Here is a 25,155-nt window from a genome sequence, read left to right as displayed (position 1 = left end):
GATGTACAGCGATTGGGAGCCCTCATGAGATGCCGGTGGGAATGTAAAATGGCGTGGCTGCTGTGTGAAACAGTGTTGCAGTTTCTCAAAAAATTAAACACAGAATTACCATATGATCCAGCAATTCCACTTCTGGGTATAGATCCAAAAGCACTGAAAGCAGAAACCTGAACAGATGCTTGTACATCAAGGTACATAGTAGTAGCACTATTCACAATAGCCAAAAAGGTGGAAACAACCCAAGTGTCCACCATCAGATGACAAAAACAAATACACACACACACACACACACACACACACACACACACACACACACACAATGTACAATGGAATTTATCCAGCTTCAAAAAGGAAGCAAATGCTGACATGTGCTACAGCATGGATGGACTTTGAGGGCATTATGCTCACTGAAATAAGCCAGACACAAAAGGACAAACATTATGTGATTCCACTTACATGAGGTCCCTAGAGGAGTCAAATTCACAGAGACAGAAAGTGAAACAGTAGTTACCAGGGGCTGTGGGAGGGGGAAGAGGAGAATGATTGCTTAATGCATATAGAGTTTTTGTTTGAGACGATGAAAAAGCTCTGGATATGGACAGTGGTGACAGTTGCACACACTGTGAATGCACTTAATGCCACTGAATCGTACACTTAAATACGGTTAAAATGATCAATTTTATGTTATATATATTTTACCACAATTAAAAAAAAGCAATAAGCAAGTGGTTACTTCGTAGTGGTAACAAATATATATCTATGTGATTAATAAAAAAGCAAAATTAAAAACAAACACACACAACTGAAGTAAATATGAAGAAAGACCCAAACAAAAGGGCAGTCGAGAGTAAAACCAGGAGTGACAAGAACGGAAGGCAGACGTCCCAACAGCAATGACAGGTGCAAGAGACAGTGGACTCTTATCGGAGTTCTGTCAAGCTATAGCTATAAACCCTGCAACATTCTTTTTCAGAAGACAGAGGAAACAGAGTTTTCAGGGAAAAATGGCCCCAATGAAAGGTCATAGCAAAGGAAGTTCTTTTAGTGAAAAAGAGCCTGCTTTTTCTTGGAGTGCATGTGCATGTCCATACATCATAAACTCGAAAAGGGACAGAATACATAAAACAGATTTAATGATGTCTAATTTTTAGAACTAAGAAAAACCACAATGTGTTAAAAATACTGGAAAATAATAGCAGGTAAAACGGAAAGCAGGCAAGAAAGCTAAATTGACCTAAAATCCCTGGATTAATTTTAACTTTAGACATTGTCAACTCAGAAATAAATGTTAAAATTTCTAGGCCAATCACTAAAAGAACAGAAATAGAATTTATAACTTTCAAACTAATAGAGGAAAAAAATAGAAACAAGGATGAAAAAGACAAAAAAATATAGGAAATAAAGGGAAAAAAGATCAGAAGAAGTAGGAGAAATAGAAAGCACAAGTTATATAGTACAACTAAACACAAATTATATCAGTAATTACAATAAATGTAAATGGATTAAACTTGGTTTGGATTAAATTGGTTGAAAAGCAAAGACTGTCAGACTAGATTTTTAAAAGTCCATCTAGAAGCAGTTTGTAAGTACAGTAATACACCTAATAAGAGCAAAGAAAGGTTGAAAGCAAAAGGGTGAGAAAAGGATATACAAATACTAACCAAAGAATGCTGGAGAAATGGTATTAATATTAGTTCAAATAGACTTTACTGCAAAGAGCAGTACTAGAGCCAAAGAGGTTCACCTCATAATTGTAAAAGATTTCACTCAACAGGAAGATATAAGAATTCTAAAAGTTGTATGCATGTGCACCTAATAACAACTTTAAAACATATTAAGCAGATACTGACATGACTACAAGGAGAACTTGGTGAACCCACTGTCGAGGTCTTCGATAGAAGCAGGCAGAAAAACAACCAAACAAGATATGCAAGACTTGAGCAAACATTAAGTAAGCTTGACCTACTGAGCGTGTGAGAGCAAGAGAGGGAAAGGAACATGGCTGGAGGAGACTGTGGCCTTTTAAAGCCACATGGAACATTTGTAAAAAGGATCATCTGCTTGACTACGAAGCAAGTCTTCACAGATATCTAAATCAGCAGTATACAGGCTACAATTCAGATAGGTGAGAAATTGATTTTTAAAAGATAACTAAAAAGCTCCCAAACCCCAAGCTTTCTGAAACTGAAAAACAGCCTTTCAGAGAACTCAAGTCAAGTAAGTAATTATAACAGACGCCCAAAAATTATTAAAACGAAAAAGTAATGAAAATACTACATATCAAAACGGATGAAATGCAGCGAAAATGGACTTCAAGAAAAATTTATTGCCTTGAATGTTTACATCATAAAATTTTAAAGGCTGAAAATTAAAGAGCTAAACACTCCACTTGGAAATAACCCCAAGCAAGCAAAAGGAAGGAAACTGTAAAGATAAGAAGAGAAATTAATGAGACAAAAAACACAAGAATGAAATAGAAAGGATCAACAAAGCCAAATGCTAGTTATTTGAAAAGACTTAGTAAATTGACAAACCTCTGTGCGATCAGGAAAGAGGGGGAGCACGAGCGAGCAGCAATCAGAATGAAGCTGACCACCTGCAGGTACCGCAGAGCTTTCACAGCGGAGCCGGACACCACCGCGTACGTGAAACACTCTGTGAAATGGGCACATCCAGAAAGAGGTACGGACTACCAAGTGACTCAAGAAGATGCAGACAACTAAGTAGTCCTAAAACTACTAAATAAGAAAGAATCAGAGACTCCTGGAAACGCCTCCCCCCTGAAACACCAGGCTGAGGAGGCCTTGCAGGAAGTCGGCCAATGTTTGAGAGGATAATCTAAATGTTACTCAAAGCAGCAGAAAGCAGAGAGGAGGAAAAACTCCCAGCTTGTTTATGAGGTGGAAGAGAAGATGGTGAGGAAGAGAAGTTCTGTGTCAGACACGGTCCTGGAGGCAGACCCAGCCACGTGACATGCTGGCTAGGCTGGGTCCAGACTGAAAAGGTTCGTCACGTGCACAGGTCACAGGGATGCTCTCAATGGCTGCGGAGAAAGCATCAGGTAGGATTCAGCTTCTTTCATGATGAAACGTGCAGCGGATATGGCACCCGGGGAGCCTCCCCAGCCTGGTGTGGGGGCCTGGCAACCACCGTGGTTCACGGAGAAACATTCCCTGTCAAGTCAGAACTGAGACAGACGGCCACGGTCACCCCCTAGTCAACCCCACCTTGGAGGCCTCGACCACTGGGACAGGATAAGGGAAAGAAAGAAGACCCATACAGACTGGAGAGGAAGGAATGAAACCAACCTGTTTGCAGAAGATATGTCCACAAAGAGAACCCCAAGAACTGAGTCGATTCAGTGGAATTTAGGAGACTTTTGCAAGGTGTCCAGATGTAAGATCAACGCTCGGCCAGCTAAGAACTAAAGGCCCACCGCAGTTCTGTGTAGCCGCAGAAAAGCGAGCAGCACCGCGCGTCGTGGCAACAAAGCAGAAGGTTCCTGGGGTGAAACCTCACAGACGTGGCAGGGCTTCGTGGAGAGCTTACAAAACGTGCGTGGAACCCTCGCAGAAGAGCGAGACCAACACTCACGCACAGAGGACTCGACGTGATGACACGTCACTGTCCCCACCCTGGCTCACAGTGTCAACGAGATCCAAGCAAAGCCCACGGAGGGGCTGTTTCCGGACCACCACGGGAAGGTGCAGGCGGAGGGGGAGCGAGGTGGGGCTCCCCCTGCAGATGCCAAGATGAACTGAGGCCAGAGGGGGGAGGACGGAGCAGCAGCGGGGTCCCCACACCATCCCCAGGTCCGGGGATTCGCTGGAAGGACTCAGCACACCATCAGGGAAGGACAGAAAGCAGAACCAGCTTACGGAAAGCACCTGGGCAAAGCACAGAGGAAACCACTCAAGCCCCGGAGCCTGCCTGGTGGAGTCGGCCTGTGCTGAGTCCCCCCTGCGCCGGCCACCGCAACACGCGTCACCGGGCAGATGCATTAGTGACTCAGCACCCGTGGTGTGCGCCGCGGTTCAGTCACCCAGGCACCCTCTGCAACCCGGAAGGGAAGCAGGCGTCTAGGCAGACCACGCTGTCTGGACAGCTGGGGCACAATGAGCCCCTCCCACCATCGGGGCAAGTTTTCCACCAGCTGTTTACCGGCAGGACCATCGGTGCCAGCGGGCCTTCCCAGCCCAGGGTCAGGCCTGCTACTTTCTGCCTGGGGCACCCCACAGGACAGGGGCACAGGCAGCGAACGAGCGCGTGGAAGGGTGCTCAGCTTCACTGATATTCGGAGGAAGGCGAGCGAAAGCGCAGCGAGATGTGACTTCCTGCCGACGAGACTGGCAGAATGGACGGTGAAGCAGCGACCGCGAGTGTGACCTGTGTGTTGTCACCCAGCGGCTCACGGGATGGAGCCCCGAGTGTGGTTCTGAGCTGCCTCAGCACCGCCGCCCCAGGACTGAGGGGCTTCCTCCTGGGCCCTCCCGGCCACTGGCCAGCCCCTTGGGCTCTCCTTCTGCAGGGCCTCCACGGGGAACCCCAGCCATGTTCCGAGGAGCTTGGCCACATCACAGCATGGCCCACCAGTGGCCTCTTTACCCCTGCAGACCGGTCCTCAGTGCCCTAAGTCTACCAGATTAGCAGATCAGACCCAGAGACCCCAGAACCGCTCAGAAATCACTTCCTGGAGACTCTTCTGGACGCGCTTATCTCCCCACGTCTATCCGTCGGGGTCCCCAGAGCAGCAGGACCGCCTGGAGGCACACAGAGACCTGCTGCAAGGAGCCAGCCGAGGACGCAGGTGGCGGCGGGGGCTCCGTCGGGGCAGACTCTGCGCCACTGTCCGTGCGTGCACTTGCTCCTCAGTCTGGCTCCTGCCAGGGTGGCTGCCCGGCCTGGCCATGTGCCCCCCAGCTTTGCTCAGGCCACGCCCGGGGAAGCCACCACTGAATGCTGGCATCTTCCTCCATCCAGACGGGCTGAGAACCTCCCCAGACATCACGCCCCAGCTCTTCTTTGCCGACGGCTCTTCGCTCAGCAGACTCCGTCCTCTCACACTTGAGCCCAAGCAGCAGGAGGCCCAGGGTGCACCTCAGTGCGGCTTGGCTGGCGCCCCGGCTCATCCTTGAAAGGTCTACTGCCCGCAAGCGTGGATACAGCGCCCGGGCCTCTGCCCCGCGTGGCAGGACCCTCCTCCCTTCCCTCACCAGCAGTGCTGCCTTTCTTTAAAAAATGTTTGAGTGTTAACAGCGCTCATCACAGGAGTCAAAACCCACAGTACAGCCCTTCTATACCGAACAGCCAGTTCATCCACTCAGGGGGTCTGGACGGGAAACGCGTGATTGGGAAAGATCCATGGAAGAGAAAATGTAAACGGCCAAAGGGACACAGCAGCTCCCACGGCTAGAGACGTCCTCTCCGGAAGATGCCCTCAGGGCTCCGGCCGCACCCAAGACCATCACAGGTGTGAGAAGTGCGCAGTCGCCCCCGGCCCAGAATGCTGCCCCCAGCACCGCTCGCGGGTGGCCGTAAACCGTCCCACCCCCGCAGGGTGGGCACTGAGGACGAGGCCCTGGGACCTCCGACCACAAGGCTGAGGGGACAAGTTAAAAGCCTCACGGGAGACGTGGGTAAAGTCCGTCTGTAACGCAGGGGCTCGAGCTGCAGCTCCAACCCCAGGAATAAGCACCTCGGTCCCCCTCTCACACCCCTTGGGAGGGCCCTGGGCCCGTGGCCTCACGGGCTGCGATGTTCCAGGCGCCGAGGTCTGAACCCCCGGCTCCAGTCCGCCCCTGCTCTGCTGCCCCCTCTGCTCCGTCTGGGCCGTCGCGACCCCAGCACTTCCCCAGCCTCTCCGGCTGCTCCATCTCCCGCGTCTGAGGCATCATCACAGCAGCGCTGCACCCCTGGCTCCCAGATATACTGATTTTCTAACGTGGCCACAGCCACTGGAGCATGAACTCACACTCAGCTCTGTGGGGTGGGAGCGGGCGGGCCCCAGGGGCTCACGCACAGGACCCCCGGTGCTCCGGTGCCGGCGGCCCGGCTCTGGTGACGAACCCACTTCCAGGCTCCTTCGGTGCCGCAGGATCCAGTCCCGGGGGCTGCTGGATGGAGGTCCGTCTCCTCGCCCTGCGGCCCACACCGAATCCTTCCTGTGCTTTGAGTCTGATGATTGCCTTCCGTTTCTGCTGTCAAGGGCTCACGTGATGACACTAGCTCCACCCATATAATCCAAGGTCCTCCCTCCGGGGCGGCCCCTTTGAGGTCAGCTGACAAGTAAATCACACCTGCAACTCCCTTGGGCCGCATCATGTAAAACTTCAGAGGGTAACGTGGGAGTGCGGGTGCAGACTAGGGGCCAAACCCTGCCTTCCGTCTGCTGAGACCGGGATACTCTCGGGGCCAGTTGGGAAGGCCCCTCCTCCCTGGGTCCCGTGACCACTGACGCCTGGTCTGCGGTCCTCGAGATGCCAGGCTGGCCGTCCTAGTCTTGCCCCCATAAGCTAGAAACAACCCTGGTTGGGGACAGAGGGGTTTCCGACAAGGACGGCATCCAGAGCCACCCGAGGCACGACCACATCCTCCTCCCCTGGGCACCAGGACCAAGCGACCGGAAGAGACGGCTGTGAGGGGCCAGGGCTGGGGAGAGTGGACATCCTCGCACAGACGTGGGGCTGGCACGGGAGGCTCCCGGCTTCCCCCTGCAGCCCCGGGCAGATCCCCTCTGCTCTTCCGGCCCCAGCTTCCTCATTACTGGGGGTGGGGGCTGCTGGGAGGACCCGGCTGGCGGTGCGGAGTGTGGAGGGAAGGGCCACTGCTGACGACGCCCCACAGCTCTGCAGTCCCAGGGTCCTTGGCCAGCTCTGTGCTCCGGCCACCCACCTGGTGAGCCTGGGGACCCCTTCCAGAAGAATGTGTTCAAATTCATAAAAGAAACCACATATTAAAAGCCCACGTTGTGACCCGGCCTCCTCTACGCTCTTTCACGGCTGCACGCGTCACAGCAGACGAGAGTGGAAACAGCCCGAGCGTCTGTCAGCGGCCGGGTGGGTGGATCCGCTGCGGTCCACCCGATGGAGCGTTATTTGGTGGTAAAAAGGAGTGAAGCGCTGACAGACGCTACAACATAGCTGAGCCCGGAAAACAGCGCGCTTGTGAAAGAAGCCAGGCCCGAAAGGCCGCGTGCGCGAGTCCACTGACATGCAGTGTCCGCAACAGGCGGCTCCCCGGAGACCGAAGCCAGGCTGCCAGGCGCTGGGGAGGGGCGCGGGGGACAACTTCACGGGTGAGAAAGTGGTTGAAGGTCGACTGTGGCGATGGCTGCGCAACTCTGGGAACGTACAACAAACGTGCGGTGCGTAAATCACATCTCAGGAAACCTGGTAGAAAACGCTTACCAGCCACGTTCTAACCCCTGCATTCCGACAGCCCTGCTGGGGTTTCTGCAGGGCCCTGGGGGGTTCGTGCCTCCAGCGGTGTTGTGAGCACCTGCTTCTCGGAGGAGGGGAGGGCCTCACGGGCACACAGCGTTTCCAGGGGCCAAAAGACAGCGAGGGGGCCAGGACTACCCTGAGTCTGCCTGTGTCAGGCCACCCCCCAAAGGATCCTCAAGGGCTCCAGGCCTGCAGACCACAGGTGCCGGAGCCATAAATGTCTCCACCCCGGCATCCAGGGGGCCCCGCCCTCTGCCCTAGTGGCGCGGGGGTCCATGCAGCTGGGGCCCTGCGGCCACCCCAGACACTGCCCCCTCTGCCAGCGGACGCGGGAGGCCTGCTCACCTCGGCGGCCCTGCGGTGGTCCTCGCCCGTGGCCAGCACCAGCACGTCGATGCCCAGACAGCGGAGTCTCCGCGCCAGCCCCTGCAGCATGCTGTCACACACCACGCGGAAGGCCCTGGCCGGGACCTCGGGGGCCGCGTCCTCACCCGCGGGCACCTGCAACACAGCCCCGCTCAGCAGCCGTGGCCCGTCTGGCCCACCCTGGACCCGGTGGGGAGCGAGGGTCCCAAGGGCCGTGAGGTCAGCTCGTCCTGAGCAACATGCACTCAGTGCAGAAAACAGCAGAGAAGCTGGGCCCCAAGGGGAGCCGGCACACCTCTCCTGGGGGGGTGGTCGTGTGCACGCTGGAGCAGGGCCTGGGTCCCTGGGGCACACGGGGACACGGCCAGAGGCTGCCCTAGACCTTGGCAGGGGGCACGCCAGACCTGGTGTCAGGAGACCGTTGAGACCCCTCCTCCTTTAGGAAGCTAACCCGCGGCTTTGCTCTCCTTCCTTCCCGGCAGAGGGTCCAGCGTGCGGGACACAAGCCCTCTGGACGGCTCTCCCCGACACCCCACACCCACACCGGTCTCCAACCCTGTAAGGTCCCAGTTCTAAGGACAGGGATCTCCCCGTAGGAACTGTGATAAAGGAGTCCTGGCGGGCTTCGCCTACCTGCTGGGGTGAGGTCGAGGCCTTCTGAAGGGGCGGCAGCTCCCCAGGCCCTGCTCTCTCACCGCGTCCCAGCCTCAGGCTCCTGGCCAGGTCCCCCGACAGGCGGAAGCGCGCAGGCTCTCTGCACAGAGCCCAGTACACCTCCAGCAGGCAGTAGGCATCAGCGGCTGGGACAGGCGAGGTCAGCCTCAGCCTCCAGCGTGGGGACAATCGGGGGTGCGGGGCAGGGGTGCGGGGGCGCCCACCTGCGTAGACCAGCTGCCCCTCGCACAGCGGCCGCCGGTCCCAGTTGGAAAGCTGCTGCGCCTTGTCCAGGGGCTTGCCCAGCACCTGCTGCACCAGGAGGCTGAGGCCCCGCGGCCCTGCGGCCCCATCCGCACCTGGGGCTGGCCTGTCTGCTGCCCGCATCTGCAAGACAGCACCCCTCGTGGGTGAGGGGCCCGCCGCAGAGGGAGGACGGCCACCGCACGTGCCTTGGCTGCCCCACGAGGAGCCCTGGGGCAGGCCCTGTGTCCTCCATGGAGGACAGGGCCGCAGGAGAAGAGCGCTGGTGGCCAAGGCAGGCTGTGTCAAGGTCTCGGGGCCGTGGTTACCCGCCCACTGGTCAGCTCTGGGGCCAACGCCTTAAGCCCCAAGGGTGTGTGCTGAGAGCTCCTGGGGTGGGGGGTGGTAGGCAGAGCCGGGCTGGTTCTGGGGAAGCGTGGGGACGTGTGGTGACACGGCCTCCCTGGGGGACCCTGTGTCCCGGGTCCCTGGTGACCTGTGGCCAGGGAGCAGGGCCGGGGCCAGCCCAGAAGGCATAGAGAGCCCGAGGCCGAGTCCCGGCCCGCAGACACCCCGCCAGCCTGAGGTGAGACCCCTGCCCCGGTATCGCTGTGCAGGCGGCTCAGCACAGCAGGGAGCCCCCCACCCCCAGCATCCCCCCAACGCTGACCTGCCTGTGCACCTGCAGCAGGTCCACGCTGCCCCGCAGCTGCTTCTCGGCCTGGGCCAGGGCCGGGCAGGAGGCACCCAAGCTCCGCAGGTCCCCCGCCAACCCATAACCTGTGGGCGGGGGCCGTCGCTGTGATGGGCACCCAAGGAAGGGGCCCTGGCCTCACCCTGACACCCTCCCCTGGGCAGGCAGGGCTGCGGCGCGGGGCCGGGGGCTGCGCTCACCCAGCTTGGTGATGGAGGGGTCCGCGAGCAGCCGGGACACCAGCCGGAAGAAGGCCTGGGGCGCCTGCCCTCCTGCTGGACTTGAGAGCCGGGGCAGGTCCAGCAGGAACACGCGGCCCTCCACGGCCACCTGCATGAGCGACGCCCGGGGCCGGCCCCCGGCTCCGAACGAGGGCCTCCACTCCAGGTCCATGCCGACCACCTGGCCGGGCTGCAGACAGAGGGGCTGGCGTGAACGGCACAGCCAAAGACCGGGAGGAGGACACGCCCACCTGCCTGGCCGCCTGAGGGTTGATGTCCAGGGGAGGCGGCCTCTGTGGGGAGAGCTGGACCGGCCCTGCGAGTGCCCACACAAGGAGTCGAGTGCCACACCGATGCTCAGGTCCACACCGGGCTCAGGACTCAGGCCCGGAGTCCTTAAGCCAGAGCGCCCGGTGTGGACAGAGCCCCAGGAGGCCTTGGTGAGCAGCCCCCGAAGCCGGCTGCCTGCGGGAGTCAGGCACCCACCTGCAGGAGCTCCTCCTGGTGCCTGGCCAGGTCCTCCCACGAGGCCAGGAAGTGGAGGTGCTCCCTGGGGATGGGCAGCTGGTAGTAATCGTCCTTCCCGTCCTCCAGAGGGGCCTCAGCCGTCCTGGGGAGGAGCAGAGCTGCAGCACCGCCCCCACAGCACAGCCCGGCCTGGACCCTGGGGCAGCGGAGTGCTCAGGGCCCGCGCGTGGGCCGGGGTCTACGCGGTCTGCTCCCCACGCCTCTGCCCTCGCAGACTGCAGGCGGCCGGGTCCTCAGGCCCCTGGGAGTATCTGGCCGGCTGAGGGATCTGGCCATGGGGTCTCGCTAGCACCCAAGGGGCTGATCCGCCTGCCTCCTGCTGTGTGTCTGCATTCTGCCTGCGCCCCTGCTCGGCTCTCCCGCGCTTCTAATTCCCAAACCACCAGCACGTATGACTTATGGCCACTTTCGAGGGCGGGGGCCCAAGGGCGTCCTCCTTGTGGGCCTCTGAGCCTGGGGACGCTCACCTCTCCTGGATCCTGAGTTGGCGGAGCTCTGCGGCCACCGAGGCCGGGAGTCGCTCCTCGGGCAGCAGGAGGTCCAGGGCACACTGGGCGACCAGGGCCGTGTTGTCGTGAGATGTCAGCAGCTGCAGCAGCTGCTCCTGTAGCCACTGGTCCTGCCCGACCAGGCCCTGGGGGACGGGATTTGGGCTGCTCGCCTGGTCTGCCCCAAGGGGTCGGGCCCATCCAGGCAGCCCCCAGACCCAGGTCTGCCCCTCAGACTGGCCCTGCATCCCCCCCTCAGACCCCAACCCCCGCCAGACCCGGCCCTGAACTTCCCCCGAAGACCTGGCCCTGACCCCGACTCAGACCTTCGTCCTGACCTCCCCCACCAGACTGGCCCTGCATCCCCGCCTCGGACACCCCTCCGCCCCGCCAGACCCAGCCCTGATCTCTCCACCCCTCGGACCCGGCCCTGACCCCGACTCAGACCTCGTCCTGACCTCCCCCCCTCAGCCCCGCCCTGAGCCCTTCATAAGCAGGTGGCTGTCCTCTGAAGACCAGCAGTTCCCATGACTGAGGCTCCATGGTGACCGAGCTGGCTTGAGCCAAGGTGCTGAGGGGCCTGGACGTGTCAGAGGGAAGGGCCGCCATCCTGAGCCCACGGCCCGTCTTGCCACCCACTCCGCCTCGGCCTTTCTCCGCACGCACGAGCCCCCACCCAACACCGCGGCTCTGCTCAACGGCCTGCTCCCGGGCCTGGGACCCGCACCGCCTCCCTGAGCACGGTCTGCCCCAGCCCTCACCACCAGCATCTCCCTCTGCACCTCCTCACCCCTGCCCCTGGGCGGCCGCGGTGCCGGGGGGGGTGAGGCCACGGAACAACCCTGCACCCACTGTGCCCTCAGGGAGGCAAGGCCCGGTGTGGGCGCCAGAGGCCCACGTGGCCCACAGGGTCCCGACGGCGGTGGGGTGTCCGTGTCTGCGAGGCCACGGGTCGCTGTGGGCCCCACCCTCCTGAGGAGTCCCGGCTGGCCGGCAGGCGGGGCCACCTCCCCACACGGCTCTGCCCCCAGCAGCCTCAGGCCGCCCGTTTCCCGCAGGCCGCGGGTTCCCACGTGGACAATACGTGGAAGCCCCTCACATTCTTCAGGATGTCCGCTGCCCTTCCGGACGGCTCGGCCTTGGCACCCAGGAGGGACCGGCCTTCCGGGCCTTGCCTGGGGGTCCGCGTTCCTCTCCGGTGACTCACCACCCCTGCCCGGTCACTCCGGGGGCGGCTCGCACTGCCCTCCACTGGATGCCACGCAGGCACCAGGCCCTGCACGTGCGCTCAGGAGGGAGGGGGCCCCCCATTCCACTGGCCACTGCAGAGCTCCTGTGCACACGGCACCCGGGACCCCCAAGAGCCCACCCTTCTCCCAGGCCGATTCACCTGGGGCTGGGGATAGCTCTATACCTGCGATGACCCCCACTCCAGCTCTGGCCTGAGGACAGAGGCTGCAGGACGACACTGTCATGGGGTCGCAGTCCGGCCCTCCGTGTCCCCACATCACCCCAAGTGGCGCCTGCCTCTTTCTCGGGGTCTTCAGTCTCACCAGGCCTCGGGGCCCAGCGCCATGGCAAGCAGGGCGCCTGAGGATGGTCTAGAATTTCCTCTCGGTGAACCTCTCCTCATCCAGCGCCTGAGAGCTCTGTTCACAAGTGGTGAAGGAGGATCCTGGACCCCCGGCCGCTCCGACCCTGCCCCACGGTGGGGGGCCGGTCCTTGCACACTGGGACCCTCTGAACTCACCTGCACATGCTCGGCCCAGCTCTCCCGAGATACGCTTCTCTGCAAAAGTGGACACCAGCGCAAGCCTTTCTAGCGGCAGCCCCAGAAGCACAGCAGCGGGCCTCGCTTGGAGCCCCTCTCCACCCCGGGCCCCAGTCCACACACCTCTACCAGTCTCTTGTAGCACAGATACCGCAGGGCGGCCAGGCGCTGCTGGGTGATGACGTTGGGACACAGGTCTGAAAGAGAGGGCGGGCTCTGGGCAGGGCTGGGACGGAGTGAGTACGGGATGGGGCAGGGGTCGGGGCTTGTGTGGCTCTGCCTGTCTTCCCCCTCCCCTCTGCCCACCCCCCCCGCCCCACCCCACGGGCAGCCTCCATTCCACCTGCATCAGAGCGGCCCTCCCAGCCCTGAAGGAGGGTGCCCCGCCCCCATGCAGCACCCCAGAGCCCTCCTTGCGCCCTCCGCCCGCACCTGCCGGGCCCATCCTCCCTTTGGGTCTCCTGGACGCCCACCTCTCAGGGTCTTCCTGCCTTGTCTCCAGGCAGCTGGTGCCTTTGCTTCCTGGCCCCCCCAGAACGTGAGTTTCTCAAGGAAGGGGTGGTCTTGCTCATGTGTTCACAAATTATGCTCACCTGTTGGCCTCACCTTCATATTCTGTTCAGAGCCCAGGGGGGCCTGGGAAGGGCACCCGCTGTCCACTCACCCGCTGTCCACCATCCACTGTCCACTCACCCGCTGTCCACCATCCACTGTCCACCACCCGCTGTCCACCACCCGCTGTCCACTCGCCCGCTGTCCACTCGCCCGCTGTCCACTCACCCGCTGTCCACCATCCACTGTCCACTCACCTGCTGTCCACTCACCCGCTGTCCACCACCCGCTGTCCACTCACCCACTGTCCACTCACCCGCTGTCCACTCACCCGCTGTCCACCATCCACTGTCCACTCACCCGCTGTCCACCATCCACTGTCCACTCACCCGCTGTCCACTCACCCACTGTCCACTCACCCGCTGTCCACTCACCCGCTGTCCACCATCCACTGTCCACTCACCTGCTGTCCACTCACCCGCTGTCCACCACCCGCTGTCCACCACCCGCTGCTGTTCCTCCCTCCTGGGGCCAGCTGTCCTTGCAGCCTGGTGGTCCGGGGGGGATGCTGACCACAGAGCCTGCCCACCCGCACCTCCCAGTGGGGGCCCGGCCTTCCCCGGACCCTGGCCAGGACCCCATGCTCTCGAGGGGCGCGGCCGCCCCAGCCAGGACCGCACAGCCAGCACAGGGAGCACCCTGGCTACAAGGACGCTGTCCGAGCACACAGAGGTCGGGGCTGCCCAGAGGCCGGGTCCTGCCAGCTGCCCCCCAGCCTTCCCTCCCGCTTCCTGCCGAGGCAGGGACGCAAGACCAGAGGGCTCCAGATCCACGGACGTGCCCCACAGGCCGCTCGGGAGCCTGGACGAGACTGCAGCAGGGAGGGAGGGACGGATGAACAAGTTACTCAGGGCAGGAGGCGACGCTCAGGACAGAGACAAAGGTGTCGAAGCTGCTGCAGAAGCAAGTCTCGCTCGGATGGAGACAGACAGACACCAGCTTTCCTGACATTTCTACAATGCTGTGCATCATTTTGCCAATGAGATACTTTGTCAAAATCCTATGGGTACAGTATCGCATCGACAGAAGGCACTCAGGCCGCTGTCTGCGCTGATGGTTCATCCAAACCCAAACATAAAGGAAAAGGTGCAGATGGGTCAGGCCCAGCCACCTGCCAGACGCTGCCAACTGGAAACGCAACCCAAACGTGCCCTGCTGACTCTGCCCAGACACTGGGGCCTCCACCGGGACCCAGGCCTGGGGAGGGCGGGCTGGGGGAGCTCAGGGCTGAGGGGTGAGCGGGCCCTACCCTGCATCGTGTCTGACTCTGTCCTCCCAAGGAGGGCATGGGGTCAGTGCACGTGGAGGCCCACGCTGCAATGGCGGATGCCCAGCGAGGACCATGGGGGGCGTTGGTGCCCCTCCCTCTGGGGGGGCAGTTTTTAGGACGTTGGAAACGCTGGCCTGTGTTGTCTGAAATTAGGAACTGCCAGGTCTACTGAGAAGAGGCAGCCCTGCCACCGTGAGGCCTCCTGGCTGGGACAGACCCCGGAGCCAGCTGGGGGGCGACAGAAGGGGCCTTGCAATGCATATACCCGGGAGGGGGCCTGGTGGAACCTATGTCCCCAGCAGGGCTGCCGGCCGAGGCCCCACGGAAAGAACCTGCCGCTGCCCTCTTGTCCGCACTCCTGGCCCTCCGCACGATCAGCAGGGAAGGCCCCACCTGAACCGCGGGCTCCGGGCACTCAACTGCTCCAGCCTCGGGCCGGCCGAGACCTGTCGGGTGGGATGGACCCTCCCCAGGCGGGCACGCCCTGTCCTGGGAAGCACGCAGCTAAGGCCAGCCTGAGGCCGCCAAAGGCTGCTCTGGCGCCAGGCCTGGCCCACCACGGCCATGACGTGGCCCCTGAAGTCAAAGGATGGTGTGCCAGGGCTGCTGGATGGTGAGCTGCCCCCGCCACAGCCCTCCCATCATGCCTGGCTCTGTGGGCCTCCTGCCCACCTCCCTCCCCGGCCCTCGAGGCTCTGGTCCTGGTCCTGGGTGGGCGGGGCCCTGCCTCAACCAACCACCACCAGCCTTGCGGGAGGCCCTGGCAGCCGGGGCCTGGATGTCCCCACCTCATGTTCCCACGGGGCAACGCTCCCAGAGCTCCCTGACTGGTGCCCAGGGCAGGTGTGCAGGTGAGCCTGGAGGCCCCTGTGCCTGGGTCAGGGGTCCCTCCAGCCCACTCGCTTGGCTTCAGCTCAGGGCCAGGTCCCCAACTGCAGGGCGGTGGACGCAGTCCAGTCTTCCAGGCCCCTCAGAGCCCAGCACCCCCCAGCGGTCTGCGTCGCTGGGACCTTCCTCAGAGCTCCTGAGTCTAGAACTCACCCTCTGGGTTTTAATCAGCAGCCTGAGGGGGGCTGGCTCCTTCCTGCCCAGCCAGGCCTCTGAGGTGGGCTCCTGTGTCTCGGGTGCAGTGCCAACCCCCGCCCCCACCGCCAGTGCAGCCCGTGGCCCTGGCTCCCAGGGCCCTGATGCACCTGCGCCGCTGGCCTGGGTGGTCCCACCCCTCCTGCTTCTCCCTTCTGTGCACGTGGTGCCTCCAGAGGGGCTGAATCAAAACCTGTCAGTGGGGATGTCCCTGGTGGCGCAGTGGTTAAGAATCCGCCTGCCGATGCAGGGGACGCGGGTTCAAGCCCTGATCCGGGAAGATCCCACGTGCTGCAGAGCAACTAAGCCCGTGTGCCACAACTACTGAGTCTGCGCACCACAACTACTGAGCCCATGTGCCACAACTACTGAGCCTGCGCTCTAGAGCCTGTGTGCCACAACTACTGCAGCCCGCGCACCACAATTACTGAAGCCCGTGCACCTAGAGCCCCGTGCTCTGCAACAAGAGAAGCCACCACAAGAAGCCCACGCACTGCAATGAAGAGTAGCCCCGGCCTGCTGCAACTAGAGAAAGTCTGCGCGCAACAACGAAGACCCAACGCAGCCAAAAATAAATAAATATATAAATTCCTTTCTGGAGGCAGGCAGCTTCATCAGATGATTTCTCAAGGTTGGCAGGTGCAAAGTTAGCCTGCAAGTAAGCAAGGCAGACAAACCAGACGAGGACCAGAGACAGTGCTGAAGTTTAGATACAGACCATAACACAGCCAGGAGCACGGTACTCAGAGACAGAAAAAACAAAATCAGAAATGTCTTCAGGCAATGGGAAGGCATACAAAGGGAAACAGCAGATCTGAAAAAGAACCAAACTATAAATTCCAGGGCTGAAAACATAACAATCGAAATAGAAATAGTGGATGGATTTCATAGTACGTTGGATACAGATGAAGAGAGAACTAGTAAAGTGAAAAAGACAGCAGAAGCAGTTACCAGGATTAGACAACACGGAAGAAAAGGGATGAAAAGTATGTAAGAAAGGTAAAATACATGGAAGATATGGGGACTCAATGTACATTCAGAGTCCCAGGAAAAGAACAGAGGGAAGACAGGGGAAGGAGACAACATCCGAAAGAGGTAATGACCGAAAAGATTCCAGAGCAGATTGAAGACACTGATCCACAGATTCAAAAGCCCAATAAATCCCAAGCAAGACAAATAAAAAGAAATCTGTAACTAGGCTCCTCACAGTGAAACTGCAGAACACCAAAGACAAAGAGAAGAGTCTAAAGGTATCCAGAGAAAAAGAGACATTACTTTCAGAGGGGAGAAGTTAGATCTCTTCCCAACAACACATTTCAACCCAGTCAAAGGACTGACATCATACCAAGCATGGTCCCTGATCACAATGAGATTAACAGACCATACCAGAAAGATAACCAAAAATGTCATAGCTTGGAAATTAAAAACACACTTCTAGGGACTTCCCCGGTGGTGCAGTGGTTAAAACTCCTCACCCCCAATGCAGGGGGCCTGGGTTCGATCTCTGGTCAGGGAACTAGATCCCACATGCCCGCCACAACTAAGAGTTTGCATGCCACAACTAAGGAGTCTGCCATGCCGCAACTAAGGAGCTCTCGAGCCTCAACTAAGGAGCCCATATGCAGCAACTAAGGAGCCAGCACAACCAAGAAAACAAACAAAAGAAGAAATGAAACATACTTCTAGTTAGTTCATGAGTAAAAAAAAAAAATTATGATAGAAATTTAAAGTGTCTTGAGCTGGACGATAATAAAAATAATACATATTGAAACTTGGGGAATATATTCAAGAAGAAAGAAGGGAAAGATTCAGTTTAGTGGGATGAGCAGGGCATACAACAGACAGGATCAAAAAACCAAAAGCAGGGCAATGAAAGCAAAAATCAACATATGTGCGACATCAAACAAAACCTGCACAGCAAGGGAACAATCAACAAAATGAAAGGGCAACCTTCAGAGTGGGAGAAAATGTTTCCAAACCACGTACAGATAAGGGGTTAATATCCAAAATATATAAATAACTCATAAAACTTAGTAGCAAACACCCCCAAATAATCTGAATTAAAAAGTAGGCAGGGGAGGGCTTCCCTGGTGGCGCAGTGGTTGAGAGTCCGCCTGCCGATGCAGGGGACACGGGTTCGTGCCCCGGTCTGGGAGGATCCCACGTGCCGCGGAGCGGCTGGACCCGTGAGCCATGGCCGCTGAGCCTGCGCGTCCGGAGCCTGTGCTCCGCAACGGGAGAGGCCACAGCAGTGAGAGGCCCGCGTACCGCAAAAAAAAAAAAAAAAAAAAAAAAAAGGCGGGGAACTGAAGAGATGTTTTCCCAAAGAAGACACACAGATGGCCAACAGGCACATGAAAAGATGCTCAACATCACTAATCAGGGAAATGCAAATCAAAACCACAATGAGACATCACCTCACACCTGTCAGAATGGCCGTCATCCAAAAACCAACAAATAACAAATGCTGGCGAGGATGTGGAGAAAAGCGAACCTTAGGACATTGTTGGTGGGAACGTAAATCATTGCAGCCACTCTGGAAGACACTGTAGAGGTTCCTCAAAAAATTAAAACTGGAACTACCGTACGATCCAGCAATTCCACTTCTGTGTAGGTATTCAGAGTCTATGAAATCACGCTCTCAAAGAGATACCTGCACCCCTACATTCACGGCAGCATTATCCACAACAGCCCGGACACGGAAACAACCTGAGTGTCATCGACAGATGAGTGGACAAAGAAGCTGAGGTGTAAATATAAAATGGAACATTACTCAGCCATAACAAAGAAGGAGTCTTAATGACAGTACCTTTGGAACCGTAAGTGAAATAGACAAACTCCCTGAAAAAAAACCCCACAGCTGACGAATCAATAGTCATGTTTCCACCATGAAAAGCAATCCAGGTTCACAGGCCATTTCTCCTCAACTTCTCAGGAAGAAAGAATTCCAATCTTAGACAAACACCCTCAGTGAAAAGAAAGGACAGGCCGTCATCCACTGCGTGTTCAGAGGCCAGCTTAACCTCGTACACAAAGCCAGAAACAGACATTTCAGGAAGGCGAAGTCTGAATCCAGCTTCAGTTGGCAAACGAGACCTAGCAGTCTACGTAAGTGGCAACACAACCCGGCAGAGACGGGGCCATGGCAGGGATCCAAGATTCATTTAACGTCATATAGTCAATCAACCTGATCCACCCCACAGACAGACCAAAGCGGGGAAAGCATAGCATCAGCCCAACAGGTGCACAAAGAGTATTTGATAGAATTCCACATCCGTTCCTGCTCAACACTCTCACGGGCCAGGAAGTGAGAAGGATTTCCACAGTCTCACACAGTGAAGCTATAAAACACTGTCAGTAAGACTGCTCCTCTGAGAGGGTGCCCGTGATCACCAAGGGGGAGGGGGCAGGGGGCACGGTGTAGGTGTGGCCTCGGTGGTCCTCACCCACGGGGCCCAGACTCCCAGGGGCACCCCAGGTGGACAGATGCTGAGGGGAAGCAGGGAGGAGACGGGAAGGGAGCTGGGGGTCGGTAGACCCCGGTCCGCCTGAACCCCCGGCGGCACCAGCCTGGCACCCGCCCCAGCGCAGGGCGTGGGGGCCCCACTCACCAGGGTCCAGGCCATGCTGCTCCAGCAGCCGCAGGACCTGCCGACCCAGCGCTCTGGGGCTCAGCCTCTCCAGCCTCAAGGTCGTCTGCGGGTACCTTCTGCAGGAGAGAGACACGGCTCGTGCCCAGCAACGCTTTCTCTCGATTAACGCATCTCAAGATTTTACTTTTCATCAATGTCATACACGTGCACAGTTCAAAAGCCAAGTCTTCTTCCAAGGCTCAGAGAAAGGCAGCACGTCAGCACGCCCCTCCTGCCGCCAGTCACCCGCACGACAGTTTTGAGGTGGTCTACATTTGCCCCATGTTTCCAAGAACCACTTTGTATTGTGGCCTCTCGATGATTCAGTTTTAGGTGTTTTGTACGATGTCTCACCACAGAAGGCTCCTCTCCCCAGACAACAGCACCCACGGTTCCAGTTAATTGGGCACAAGCAGCTTCTGCCATATCACGATGGTGCAAATGCAACTGGCGGCTAGGCCACAGCCTCCTCTTCTCTGTGGGTTAATCCTTGCTGGTCTGATTGCTTCCTTAGCCTCCTGTCCTGTGGACAGAGCCCACATCACCCTGCGCCCCTCTCCCCGCCACTGGCTGCTCCCAGGCCCCTGTCCAGCACCGTCCTGGTGGCCCTGCACCTCGCCTGTCCCTAGGCCAGGGCAAAGCGGCTCTGCAGGCGCCTCCCAGGGGCGAGGCGTGGACCTGGAGACGGTGCCCTAGGCCTCACGCTGGACTGCGTCTGGCTGGGCTGAAGCCTGCGCCAGCACTGCTCCTGGAACCGGTCTGACTCCTGCTCTTTCTGAGGGTTTAGGGTCCTGGTCCTCAGTGTGGGTCTCTCTCCATCCACCCAGGACTGGGTCTGGAGTGAATTCCTCCATGTTTTCCCTTCTTTCTTTCTGGAATTCCCATTGTTTGGATGTTGGGTCTTCTTGACAGAATCTGCCATTTTTTTAAAAAAACAAACTTTCCTCTGCTTTTCCTTTGTTCATTTATTTTGTATGACGTTGGGAAGGTATCTCCAAGTTTATCTTCCAAACCTTTTATTGAGACTGTCATTCTGCCATCACGTTTTTAACTGACAAGTCTGTTCTGTATTCCAAAGGCGCCCTCTGTATAGCTCTGGTGTTTATTTCAGACACAGAAACTCTCTACAGGCCTACAGCTTTCGTGTTTGTTTTTAAGTGATTTTCTGCTTCCTCTAAGCTCCAGATAGGCTGGCCAGAGGTCTCAGAGCCCTGGCTGTGTTCCCCTGCTCAGGGGGCTTTTCTGGGGGATAGAAATCGTCAAACTGATTCTAAAATTCATATACAAGTGCAAAGGGCCCAGAATAATTAAAAACAACTTTGACATAGAAGAACAGCATTGGAGGGCTAACCCTGTCTGACTCAGGACTTGCTGTGAGGCTACGGCGGTCAGAACACGTGCCACAGACAGAGCAGAAGAGGACAGAGAGACCCACACATATATGGACACCTGACAGAGGCACAAAGTCAACTCTGTGGGAAAGGACAGTTTTTTACAACAAATGCTGCTGGAACAATTAGACATCAGCTGTTAAAAAAAAAAAGAAGAACTTCAATCCACACCTAGCACCCCATATGAAAATTCTCCAAAAATGGGCCATAGATTGAAATGTAAAACCTAAAATTATAAAACTTCTAGAAGTAAACAGGAGAAAATGTTTGTGCCCTAGAGTTAGGCAAAGATTTCTTAGCTATGATACTAAAAGCATGATGCAAAAATTTTTTTAATTTATAAACTGGACTTCAACAAATTAAGAACTTTTGTTCTTTGAAAGATCATTAAAAGAGTGAGAAGATGCACCACAGGGTGAAACGTCTGCAAATAACATGTCTGTTAAGGGCCTTTAACCCAGATTATATTTCTAAATCTCTCAAAACTCAGTAATGAAAACAGTCAACCTAATTAAAAAGTGTGTAGGGACTTCCCTGGTGGTGCAGTGGTTAAACTGCGAGCTCCCAATGCAGGGGGCCTGGGTTCGATTCCTGGTCAGGGAACTAGATCCCACATGCATGCCGCAACTAAGAGTTTGCATGCCACAACTAAGGAGCCCGCCTGCCACAAATAAGACCGGTGCAACCAAATTAAATAAATAAAAATTTTTTTTTAATAAAGTGTAAAAGATGGAGCAGCTAATTCACCAAAGAAGACACACAGATGGCAAATAAGCAAATGAAAATACACTTTACATCCTTAGTCATTAGGGACTGCAAATCAAAAGCACAAAAAGATACCACTCCACGCCCATTAGAACCGTGGACGTTACAGGCTGACCAGGCCGTGGGCCAGCGAGGATGTGGGGCTGGCGATTCTCGCCTGCTGCTGGAGGGAATGGGGAACGTGCAGCCGCCCTGGAAAACATTTGACGGTTTCTCAGAAAATTAATCCACACGCATCACATGGCCCAGGCATCACACTCCAGGGTGTTCACCCAAGAGAAATGAAGACACACGTCCACGCAAAGCCTTGGGCATGAATGTTCGCAGCAGCGGTGTGTGTAACAGACAAAACCTGGAAACCCCCAGATATCCATCGATGAGTGAATGGATAAGCAAAGCGTGGTGCAGCTACACGCGGCAACACCACTCGGCACTAAGAAATGAAATAACGTGGATGAATCTCAGAATAATTGTGCTGGGGGACAGAAGCCAGATGACAGAACTCCGCTTACATAACGTACCAGAAAATGAAAAGGAATCTACAGTAACACAGAGCAGATCAGCGGTCCTCAGGGGGTGGCGGCGGGGGGTGTGTGTGCTCAGCACCTGGACTGTGGTGATGGTTTCGTGGACACGTACATACATCAAAAGTGACAAACTTACACACTCCGAACAGAGTTCATTATATAGTAATCATACTTGAAGAAAACTCAGAGAAAAATGATGCTTGCTGTAGTTTTCTTTTTATTTTCAGTACTATCCTTTATCCGATAAAGGAAGTTTCCTTACATTTGTAGTTTGCTGAGAGTTTTTATCATAAATAAGGTTTGAATTTTATAATTTTTATATACGTTGAGATGCTTACATAGTTTTGTTATCTAATCTGTTGACAGGGTGAATGCCGATGGATTTTTAAATGTTTTACCAACCTCACGTTCCTTAAATAAATCCCACTAGATCATGGTGTATAAACTTTTGAAAAAATCGATTTTACTTTTTTTAGGGCAGTTTTAGGTTCACAGCAAAGCTGAGCAGACCGTGACACACACTGGCAGCATCTCCACCAGATGGTCCACTTGTCACAGTGATCAACCCACCTGGACACGTCATCCTCACCCACACACAGTCCATGGTTTACCTTGGGGTCGCTCTTGGTGTCGCACATTCTATGCGCTTTGACAAATGCCTAGGTACCCACGATTACAGTGACATACAGAGTAGTTTCATTGCCCTAAGAATCCTCGGTGCTCTCCTATTCGTTCCTCCCTCCCCATAATCCCTGATTCTTCTATTGTCTCTATAGCTTGGCCTTTTCCAGAACGTCATACAGCTGGAATCTCACAGCAGTAGCCTTTTCAGATTGGCTTCTCTCACTTTGTAATTTGCATCTAAGTTTCCTCCCTGTCTTTTCACGGCTTGATGGCTCATGTCTTTCTAGCTCTGAATAATATTCCATTGTCTGGATGGACCACAGTTCATTTATCCATCCAACTACTGGAGGACATCTTGGTTCCTTCCAAGTTTCGGCAACTATAAATAGAGCTTTTATAAACACTCAAGTGCAGGCTTTTGTGTGGACAGAGGTTTTCAGTGTCTTTGGGTAAATACCAAGTAGCGCGATGGCTTGGTCATATGGCAAGAACGTGTTTAGTTTTGTAAGAAAGCACTAGACTGTCCTTCAAAGTGGCTGCAGCACTTTGTATTCCCACCAGCAGTGATGAGAGTTCTCGTTGCTTCACATCCTCGCCAGCACTTGGCGATGTCAGTGTTCTGGATTCTGTCCATTCTAATAGGGGTGTCATGATAGCTCGTTGTTTTAGTTTGCATTTCCCCGAGGACGTACGATGTAGAGCATCCTTTCACGTGCTTATCTGTCATTCGTGTATCTTCTCTGCTGAGGTATCTGGATCTTTGGTCCGTTTTTAAAATCAGGTTGTTGGTTTTCTTTCTTTTCTAAAAAAATTTATTTATTTAATTTATTTATTTTTGTCTGCGTTGGGTCTTCGTTACTGTGCACGGGCTTTCTCCAGTTGCCGGGAATGGGGGCTACTCTTTGTTGCGGTGCGCGGGCTTCTCACTGGGGTGGTTTCTCTTGTTGTGGAGCGCAGGCTCTACGTGTGCAACTTCAGTAGTTGTGGCTCACGGGCTCAGTAGTTGTGGCTCGCGGGCTCTAGAGCGCAGGCTCAGTGGTTGTGGTGCATGGGCTTAGTTGCTCCGCAGCACGTGGGATCTTCCCGGACCAGGGCTCAAACCTGTGTCCCTTGCATTGGCAGGCAGATTCTTAACCACTGCGCCACCAGGGAAGCCCATGGTTGTTTGTTTTCCTACTGCTGAGTTTTAAGGTAACTTTCTATGTTTTGGATAACAGTCCTTTATCAGATGTGTCTTTGCTAATATTTTCTCGCACTTTGAGCTTGTCTTCTCATTTTCTTAACTCTTTAATATATTAGTTGATTTGATTGCTAATATTTTCTTTAGTATTTTTGCATCTATGTTCATGAGATACACTGCACTTTAATTTTCCTTTCTCCTAATGTCTTTTTCGAGTTTTGGTATCAAGCCTTAAACTAGCTGAATAAAACAAGTTGGGGAGTTCCCTGGTGGTCCAGCGGTTACGAATCCGCCTGCCAATGAAGGGGACATGTGTTCCATCCCTGGTCCGGGAAGGTCCCACAGGCCTCGGGGCAACTAAGCCCGCGTGCCACAACTACTGAGCCTGCGCCCTAGAGCCCGCAAGCCGCAACTACTGAGCCCACGTGCTGCAACCACCGAAGCCTGCGCACCAAAGCCCATGTGCCACAACCACTGAGCCCACACGCCTCAACTACTGAAGCCCGCATGCCTAGAGCCTGTGCTCTGCAATAAGAGAAGCCACCGCAATGAGAAGCCTGCGCACTGCAATGAAGAGTAGCCCCCACTCACTGCAACTAGAGAAAGCCCCCGCGCAGCAACGAAGACCCAACGCAGCCAAAAAAAAGAAAAAAAAGTTGGGATGTGCTCTTTCTTTTTACATTCTCTGGAAGAATTTGTGTAAGATTGGTACAATCTCTTCCTTAAACACTTGAAGGAATTCACTAGTGAAGCCATCTAAATCCATAGTTTTCTTTGTGGTGAAGTTTTAAACTACAGATGCAATTTATTTAATAGATATAGGACTATTCAAATTTTCTATTTTTTCAGTTTTGTAAGTTGTGTTTTGCAAGAATTTGGTCTGTTACATCTAAACTGTTATATGTATTTGCATCAAGTTGTAAACAACATTTATTACCATTTTAAAGTCTGTAAGGTCTGTAGTGACGTTGTACTTTTCATTCCTGATACAGGTAATTTGTATTTATCTCTTTCTTTCTTAGCATCTCTTTATGATCTGTGCCTAAATCAATTATTTTATTGGAAGTTACAAAATGGTGATTTCTAACTTTATCATTCCTTTCTATTTATTAGCTGACATACCCCGTAAAAGAGTTTTCCTCCCTGCCTTTGAGCATCACTCCAGACTCATGCATTTTTAAAAATATTTATTTATTTATTTATGGCTGCGTTGGGTCTTCGTTGCTGCACACAGGCTTTCTTTAGTTGCAGTGAGCAGGGGCTACTCTTCGTTATGGTGCACGGGCTTCTCTTGTTGCACAGCACGGAGCTCTAGGCACGTGGGCTTCAGTAGTTGTGGCACACGGGCTCAGTAGTTGTGGCTCGCAGGCTCTGGAGCACAGGCTCAGTAGTTGTGGCGCACGGGCTGAGTTGCTCTGCGGCATGTGGGATCTTCTCTGACCAGGGCTCAAACCCGTGTCCCCTGCATTGGCAGGTGGCTTCTTAACCACTGCGCCACCAGGGAAGTCCCACAGACTCATGCATTTTTATAAATTTATTTATTTTTGACTGTGTTGGGTCTTCGTTTCTGTGCGAGGGCTTTCTCCAGTTGCGGCGAGTGGGGGCCACTCTTCATCGTGGTGCGCGGGCCTCTCACTGTCGCGGCCTCCCATTGCGGAGCGCAG

General features: G+C 55.5%; 1 protein-coding gene across 12 annotated transcripts in view; it reads right to left on the bottom strand.

Annotated features, from left to right (window-relative positions):
* Nucleotides 1-25,155, bottom strand: part of EXD3 (exonuclease 3'-5' domain containing 3) — a 77,282-nt gene that overhangs the window by 17,438 nt on the left and 34,689 nt on the right. For 8 of the 12 annotated variants that reach the window (XR_009564202.1, XM_030838154.2, XM_030838155.2 and 5 more), the window contains 10 exons: nucleotides 18,984-19,081; nucleotides 12,531-12,604; nucleotides 12,387-12,425; nucleotides 10,616-10,782; nucleotides 10,107-10,230; nucleotides 9,600-9,810; nucleotides 9,376-9,485; nucleotides 8,687-8,849; nucleotides 8,442-8,608; nucleotides 7,788-7,943 (listed from right to left, as the gene is read on the bottom strand). Coding sequence is in view for 9 of the 12 variants with exons in the window: in XM_030838154.2 (XP_030694014.2) it covers nucleotides 7,788-7,943; nucleotides 8,442-8,608; nucleotides 8,687-8,849; nucleotides 9,376-9,485; nucleotides 9,600-9,810; nucleotides 10,107-10,230; nucleotides 10,616-10,782; nucleotides 12,387-12,425; nucleotides 12,531-12,604; nucleotides 18,984-19,081 (1,309 nt within the window). In the remaining 3 variants the exon portion in view is untranslated. Of the gene's footprint in view, nucleotides 1-307; nucleotides 7,340-7,787; nucleotides 7,944-8,441; nucleotides 8,609-8,686; nucleotides 8,850-9,375; nucleotides 9,486-9,599; nucleotides 9,811-10,106; nucleotides 10,231-10,615; nucleotides 10,783-12,386; nucleotides 12,426-12,530; nucleotides 12,605-18,983; nucleotides 19,082-25,155 lie in introns of those variants that run through there. The other 4 variants (XR_009564203.1, XR_009564204.1, XM_060300084.1 and 1 more) reach the window with 4 other exon arrangements.

Source organism: Globicephala melas, chromosome 6 (assembly GCF_963455315.2).
Source record: "Globicephala melas chromosome 6, mGloMel1.2, whole genome shotgun sequence".
Lineage (NCBI taxonomy): Eukaryota > Metazoa > Chordata > Mammalia > Artiodactyla > Delphinidae > Globicephala > Globicephala melas.
This window is presented reverse-complemented; position numbering and strand designations above follow the sequence as displayed.